Source organism: Cornus florida, unplaced genomic scaffold, assembly GCF_030987335.1.
Source record: "Cornus florida cultivar Cherokee Brave unplaced genomic scaffold, ASM3098733v1 CherokeeBrave_3.0.0_Hap2_Chr08, whole genome shotgun sequence".
NCBI lineage: Eukaryota > Viridiplantae > Streptophyta > Magnoliopsida > Cornales > Cornaceae > Cornus > Cornus florida.
Window position 1 is genome coordinate 83643518 of NW_026775578.1, and position 8276 is coordinate 83651793.

The 8276-nt window shown below is 33.9% G+C and overlaps 1 protein-coding gene across 2 annotated transcripts; it reads left to right on the forward strand.

The window, feature by feature from the left end:
- Window positions 1-1106: 1106 nt before the first annotated feature.
- On the forward strand, window positions 1107-8276 carry LOC132268227 (ubiquinone biosynthesis protein COQ4 homolog, mitochondrial-like). 2 transcript variants are annotated; one of them, XM_059769038.1, is made up of 4 exons: window positions 1107-1247; window positions 4828-5035; window positions 6540-6617; window positions 7592-8276. In XM_059769038.1, the coding sequence occupies exons 2-4, from the start codon at window positions 4853-4855 to the stop codon at window positions 8096-8098; spliced, it is 768 nt and encodes a 255-aa protein (XP_059625021.1). In that variant the 5' UTR covers window positions 1107-1247; window positions 4828-4852; the 3' UTR covers window positions 8099-8276. The 2 variants fall into 2 exon arrangements, with proteins under 2 accessions (XP_059625021.1, XP_059625022.1); XM_059769039.1 differs by lacking the exon at window positions 6540-6617.

The window sequence follows — 8276 nt, forward strand, 5'->3', positions numbered from 1 at the left end:
CATCAGGGAAATAATGCAGCAAAATCTTAGTTTTTCTATTGGAACAGGCCAGAGTATTCGAGTTCTTGTTGATCCATGGTGTGATGGTCAAACTTTGTTGCAAAAATTTGGGCATAGAATGATTAGAAGGTTAGCTCTCCCATGGGATTCATCTCTTAATAGACTTATGGCTAATAGGAACTGGAATTTAGAGCTGCTCCAATATGATATTTTTATTCCTCTAAAATATTATGTGGATTTAGTTCCAATCCATGCTAGGGAAGAAAAATTTCTTTGGGATGGTGGGGTCTTCTCCTTCAAGAAAGTATGGCATAGATGTAAAGTGCATTATCCAGAAGTTGAATGGTATAAGTTGTGTTGGGGAAAGGGTCGGCCTAGGTGGTCTGTCCATGGGGTTTTTCTATTTCACGATAAGCTACCCTCTTTAACAAATTTGCAGAAAAGGAAAATCCAATTGGCTCCTAGATGCTCCATTTGTCAACAAGATAATGATACTAGAAACCATTTGTTTGTTAAGTGTCAACTTGCTAAGGATATGTAGTGTTAGCTGAGGGATTTTTTTGTGCTAGGATATGACACAAATTTATGGTATCACAAGTTTTTGGGAGCTGTTTTTGTGGTTTGAGCAGAAATCTAATAAACTACTTAATAGCTTGTTTGTGGCTTTTTTGTGGAGTATTTGGCAAGAGAAGAATGGTAGATTTCATGGTTCGGTTGGTAAATCTTCTCAGGAGGTGGCTAGACAGACTCTTTTTGAAGTACTTGATGTTAGCATCCAAGATCTTTTACATTAGGTTGTTGTTTTTTGTTCTCATGTACTGGAAATAGGCTTATTCTTAGGGCCCTCTTTCAATTTCGAGTATTTTCTGAGGGTATGCCCTATGTGCATCTGTAATTAATTCTTCATTTATATAATTCAACACCAATTATGAAAAAAAAAAAAAAAATAGTATCATATATATATATATATAATATTTATCAAAATCATCATTTTGCATAGTATCAAAATAAGAATTCAAAAATATTGTGCCTAGGGGCAGCTTTCGAAATGAAAGTTTTTAGGGGGGCCATTATTAAATTTTTAAAAATTACATATACTGTGTGTATATTATTATATTGAGGAGCCACGTTGACCCCGGGGACCTCCGTCCCTGCTTGGGTGTTAATCGTCTCTCCATCTGTTCGGACCAGCCGCCTCCTCAAAACCTCACGAAAGCATAGGAAAAGTAGTGGACGTACCCTAATCGGTATGATCTTACAACAGCTTTTAGATTCTGATTTCTATCAATTGGGTATTTGTTAATTTATGCCCTATTTGCCATAAACTCTCTCAAGTTTGGAATATGATGGTTTCATTTACCCAGTAATTTTATACACAACACTTTTCTGAATATGCTAAAGTAATGGGATTCTAGTGTAGTATTTGTTCTTTTTCTTGTTTTGAGATGGATTTTCATGGCTGATTAGTTTTGACATTTTCTGCATGACTTATATGCTTTCACCGACTTGATTGACTGAAGCACGTTTAGATGCAATTATGCGGTTTTATCAAACAATAATACTGGATTTGTGCAGCTTCGATGATTGTGACACTCTCATGTTAATGTTGTTGCATTGATTTATTTTCATGCGCATCTATTCGTTGCAGAGTGTATATATGATGGAAAATGTCTATAAGACTAGTAAATATATGTTCTTCGAAATTAAGGATATTGTGCTAATAGTTTTCTGAAAATCATATTTACAATGTTTATTATTGTATCATTTTACGTATCACCTTGAAGAATGTTTTCACAATTCAGTGAAAAAGCACCAATTTTATTTTTATATATTTTATTTTTTATTTTTTTATTTTATGGGAGAAGGGAATGACACTGAAGAAGCAGAAAAACAAATAATAGTGTTTCCAGAGCAGAAAATAACTCAGGCTCTAACCTGTGACCAATCACGAAAGAACTTGGAAAGACATGTGATTTGTGGGAATGGTTACATGACCTTGCCCTGACGGAGTAATCAAAATCATTAGGAAATCAGATAATTCGATAAGCATTTATTAGGCAGATGACTGCCCGGGCGCTGCTAATGAAATGAAGCTGAAGCAATATATAGGAACTTCGGTACTGATCAAAGATAAGGGACTTGTTGAAGGACTGGAGATGTTACTTAGATGGGGTGATAGGGTCGGCAATGGCCTTCTCTTTGGTCCATAATGATCATCTGCCAGTGATCTAGTAAAACTAGATTATTGTTTCCAACCTAGAAGATAAAAGAAATGACATGACTTTTAACCTGTTTACTGTTTCCTTTTGCTAATGAGATCCTTGCCTCTGCCTGTCCTGTCCTTTTTTGTTTGGTTTGTTAATAGAATAATTGCTTTGGAAAAAAATAATGATCCTTGCTCTCTCAAGAATAGTATCACTGTAACCATTTAATAATGTTTTTTTTTTTTTTTTTTTTTTTTTTCTTTTCTTGGGGGTGCATACAAAGTAGTTTTCTTGACACTGTATTTTTGCTATTGAAAAGTCTTGTAGTTTTGTTGTCCTCTTGCAATACTATTATAGAATATCTTCACTTTGTAAATACAAATTTTCTTAAGGGCATAAGAGATATGTATCTTGAGATGGCAAGACACTTGAAATACACTTCATTTTTGAACTCTGGTGATTTATACCCCAAGGTGCAGCGTTCACAACTTTTTTCTAGTTACATATTTGAGGTTAACCACTCACACAGTTACTGAACCTTTCAAGTACACATAGTTAAACATAATAATCAGTTTTTCCTTTCATAACACATACTGCTCCATGTCTTTGTTATATACTTCCACACATATATATATTGGTTTAAGATCTGTTAGAGGCTCTATATTAACTTAGAGATTATTCCTTTACCAAGGAATGCACATTGATTCCAATGATTTTTTACCATCCAATATGAAAAATCTTCTTTTAAGGCAAAAAATGTAGTGCTCAGGATTTTGCCTCTTTAAATCATGTTCTAATTCTAATTTTACTTTTCCATTCTGTTTTCATTTGGAATCCTGGCACATTTCATACCATAACTATAACATTTTGAGTTCTACTCCCAACAGAAAAATTGTTTTGAATATTGCTCTTTATGAAAACCCTTCATGTACTTCACAATTAGCCACAGTCTGGGATAAATTTGTACTGTACCCTATCATACTTTTATAAGTATCATATTTTATTCTGTCACACATCTTCTCAATGGGTCTTTTCATCAACTGATTACTAATTGTAAGCATCAAATAGTCGGTCTTATTTCTTTTACACTAGCATGCAAAATGTTCAATCTCAAACGCCTCTCTCTTGGGGCAGAGGAGTAAACCTTGGTGCAGAAAACTGTTATCCAATAAATCATCATCATCCTTGCCTTGATCCCATATGAATGGGTTGGTCACATGAATTCTCTTTTTCCATTTTGTTCTATTATAAGTCATCTCTCCTTTAATATTAAACTTTTTAAAATCGTTTTCAATGATTTCATCTCATGTTAATTTCGGGAGCCCTCTCTGCTTCCTATCCTCTAGGCAAATTAACCTTCCTCTTTTCATTGGTGCATTTATTGGTCTTCTATATATGTGTCCATACCACCTAAGTCCACTCTCTCTAATCTTATCACTTATAGGTGCCACACCTAATTTGTCCCTCACATTTTGGTTTTTAACCCTATCTCTTGTAGTATCTCCTATCATTCATCTTAACATCCTCATTTCTGCTACATAAATTCGTTATTCTTGTTTTTTTTATTTAAAGCCCAACACTTTGCGCCATATAAGATAGTTGGCCTAATAACTATTTTATAAAATTTTCCTTTTAGTTGTTTATCACGAAAAACGACACTAGTTGGTCTCCATTTTGTCCAATTTGTGATAATTCTACTTATTATATCTGCATCTATCTCATCGTCCTTTTGTATTAATGACCCTAAATACCAAAAGTGTGCACTTTGTATAATTCTTTGATTTTGAAGTGTAATCATAACCTCATTAATATCGGACTCTTCGCTAAATTTACATTCCATAAGTTCAGTTTTAGTTCTACTAACTCTTTTGATTCTACGCGTTTCTCCACCTTTCTAATAGGGGTACCAAACAGACCCAAAGACTTGATTTTGTCCCTATGTCGAAAGGCAAAAGTAAATAGGGTTTAGCCCCACCTGCTCCCCATCCTCTCTCTAACCAAGAGCGAAAATTTTGACTGAAAGCACAAGAAAAAGCTAGATTTGCTGGTATAGACTTGCAACTCTCTCTGTTTGTGTTTTTGGTTGTAGTTTGGTGAACATTTTGCACCTAAATGGCATGTTTTGGCAATCAGTTGTATCTATACCATTTATTTTTATTTTTTAGTTAATGTGTTGGTCTGAATTTGACATGTCCATCAACTAAGAAATTCTCTACATAAATATATTGTGGAAGTTAACAATGTTTTACAAGCTTGTAAAATTCTCTTCACTTGATATTTGTTGAATGATCTAAATAATAAAGTTACACCCTCTCTAATAGCTTAAGCTTTTGAAGTAGATGGTTGTTCACACGGTATCAGAGCAAGCGAGGTATTGTGTTCAAACCTCACCGTCTCCCTGATATTTAAAATTGAAACACATTGGACCAAAAGAAGGCCAGAAGTGAGGGGGCATGTTGAAGGATTTAAATAATAAAGTTACACACTCTCTAACAGCTTAAACTTTTGGAGTAGATGGTTGTTAAAAAATATTAAACACTTGGTGCTCTAAATTTCTCCTAACAATTCTATTGCCATGTTTTAGGGTTTGATGATATTTTTATTGTGGTTTTGGTTTGATTAGATTCTGAAATCGTCGGACAATTGCAATGATAGAAGGTGCCCGCATCCATCTTAATGGGTGGCAACGTGCTGCAGTTGCGCTGGGTTCGGCAGTTGGTGCTTTACTGGACCCGAGAAGAGCAGATCTGATAGCAGCTCTGGGGGAGACAACTGGAAAGCCTGCTTTTGAAAGGGTTCTTCAAAGGATGAAGAATAGTCCTGAAGGCAGAGTAAGTATTTTCTTAATTATGCATACAGATCCTAGCTGTTACAGTGGTCATTTTAGTCAGATGACCTAGTTGTAATTGCTACATGCATTAAGAATAATGAATAGAATGTCCATATCAAACGTCATATTGAGGTTTCAAAATATTGAGATATTGGATATTGAAATCATTGTGAAAAAGTTGAAAAATTAGCAGCAAAACTTGGAAAATGGAACCTTGGAAAACGTTGAACTTCAATGAAAAAGTTCGTCACAATATTGTATAAAGATGCATAGATACCCAGGTATGCAATGTCGAAGATGCGAAAAGTAAACATGTGAAGTATAGTAGTATATACATTGATCATCAATTATTGTAACACAAACAATACTACCTTATCCAATATACACACACGCATATATATATATTTTAAATACCAATAATACTTTGTCAATTATCCATACCAATTACTCATTCATTCTAGTAAGTTTTAAATGTCTTGTTTGTTAAAGATTGTACTCTTTTTTTCTTTCTTGATTAATAATATTTGAACTTATATTTTCCGTTACACATCACCATACATTTAATTAAAAAACAATATTTAAAAAATAAAATAAAATGTAAAATTCATAATTATGAGTGCAACTACATGCTATTTCTTTAGCATATGTCTAGCATAGTTAAATCCTGTAATATTCTTTTTTCCTTTTTTTTTCTATTCATAAAAAAAATAAAAGAATTAGAGAAAAGTCTACTATTTTATGCCATTCAATTACTTTATGTAATTAAAATTCAGTTTTGTCGATCTAATTTCAAATGTCCATCTCATACACTTATATATATGTACACATTATATAAAATAAAAAATATAATATAAATAACATAATAATGGTATAGTAATATATATTATGAGTAAACATATAAGATTTGAACTTATTTGTAGTTGCGCTCATAACTATAAATTTTACTTTTAAATTTTTTTTTTATGCTTTTCTTTAATTAAAAGTATGGTGATGCATGTAAGAAAAAACATACGTTGAAATATTATTATTCGAGGAAGGAAAAAAAAAAACTTTTCGCTAAATTCACCCAATTGGGAAATTGCATAAAACCCCCCTTTGACTTGGTTAGAAGGGGTATTTTTGGCAAAAGTTTAAATAGCAAACCCCCTCCGTTAGTTGGTTTGGCAAAAAATTAGTTAAGGGGTTTACTGCAAAACGGTGAAAGTCAAGGGGGGTTAAATGCACTTTACCCATAAAAGATTAATCTTCTTCTTCTCTTCTAATAAATTGGCAGTATAAAGCATCTCTCTGGATCACCATTATGTAAATATATTTATTTTTTCAGAATCAATGTATCTAATATATTTTTTGCACTGTATTTTTCATATCTTTTAGGTAAATAACTATATTTAATATATTTTTTGCACTATATTTTCTATATCTTTTAGGTAAATAACTATATTGTACTAATTATTACAGTGTTATATGATATATTATGTTTTAAATTTAACTAATATCACCAACAGGCCAGTGGCAAAGCGGTACCAAACCCCAACTTCTCAAAGGAAGGTCAGGGGTTCAAACCTCAGTGCAGGTATGAGTGTGTAAGTACCAACTAAGAAAAAATTAAATTCAACTAATATCAGATGATCATTACAACTTTGCAATACATAGCATCGTGAGGCCTGTTGGTGTAATTGTGCTTTATTATCCTCTCACATCAAGTGCTCGAGCCTCACCTATGGTTATATTCTATTAATAATTAATTTTAAGAATGGCTCCTCTTTCTCCATAGTAAACTCTGTCCTCACAATTAAACTAAACTGCTCAGTGAATTTTCCTTGTAATTAGATATTTAGCAAGAGCTTAGTATTATATCTCAGGATAGAAATTTGGATTAGATATGGAAACTTTGGATAATATACTGTGCCTGAAGCATAAGAAAACTAGGAAACAGATACTTCCATGCACTCCTGTTTCTCCATAGTAGCTCTTTCCTCACAAATAAACTTAACTGCTCAGTGAATCTTCTTCTTATTAAATATTTAGAAAGATATTTTAGTAACATTTATTGCAAAATTTGAATCGAATCATGGAGGTATCTTAAAGTCCAACTTCTTGACGACTGGGATATTCATATCAGACTCTAGGGACATATTATGCCAAGGTTTTGGATTCATTTTACTTGGATGGTATATTTTTCTGATAAATTCAAGGTATTAAAAATTTATTTTACTAAAATTAATAGTAGAAAAAAAGGGAGTAATTGAATAGCTAGATAATATCTTTTTTCTTTGGAGGACTGCGGTAATACCTTGGAACGCAGTTTTAAACTGGCCATTTATGTGTTATTGCCATTTGTTCACAATAGACCCTTGATCCAGAACCATTGGATAATTCAGGTATAGAGAGACATGGAAGACTTGAGTAGCTTATGAGAATCTTTTTTATGTTAACTGTTAGTTTCCGCTTTAGTTCTTTCAACCTACTTTGGCAGTTACTGTTTTGAAATCTCTGTTATCTGCCTAATTGATGACATTTTTTTAACTATTTAGAAGAAAACTTGCATCTTTCTCAGGCAATACTACTAGAGAGGCCTCGTATCATCTCTACAAAAGTGGGGCATGCGTGGGACCTACCAGAAAACACATTTGGTGCTGCTTACGCTAGGTTTATGGGATCCAGGAACTTCTCTCCAGATGATCGCCCACCGGTGCGATTCATGGACACAGAAGAACTGGCATATGTGGCAATGCGTGCCCGTGAGGTTCATGACTTCTGGCACACCCTGTTTGGCCTTCCGACCAACTTGATTGGCGAGTCAGCACTAAAGGTGATAGAGTTTGAGCAAATGCTGCTTCCTATGTGCCTTATGTCCGTTGTAGGGGGCACTGCGAGATTCAGTGAGAAGCAAAGATCAATGTTCTACCAGCACTACTTCCCCTGGGCCCTCCAGGCTGGTGTGCGATGCACAGACCTTATGTGTGTATATTACGAGAGGCACTTTCATGATGATCTGGATGTTGTTCGGAAGAGATGGGGGATAATACCTGCTCCTCCTGCTCCCAAACCAAATTTGGCCTGAGTTGTCTGATAGGCAGTAGCTGTATCCTGTTTGGAAACAGAAATTATGAGGTGGAATTTTAGGTTGGTTTTTTTTTTTTTTTTTGGCCATTTCTGTGTAAACTAGGATAGTACATGTACCAACAGAAATGCATTCGAACAGTTGAAGGAATCTAAAGGAATGATTTAACCTTTCGTCA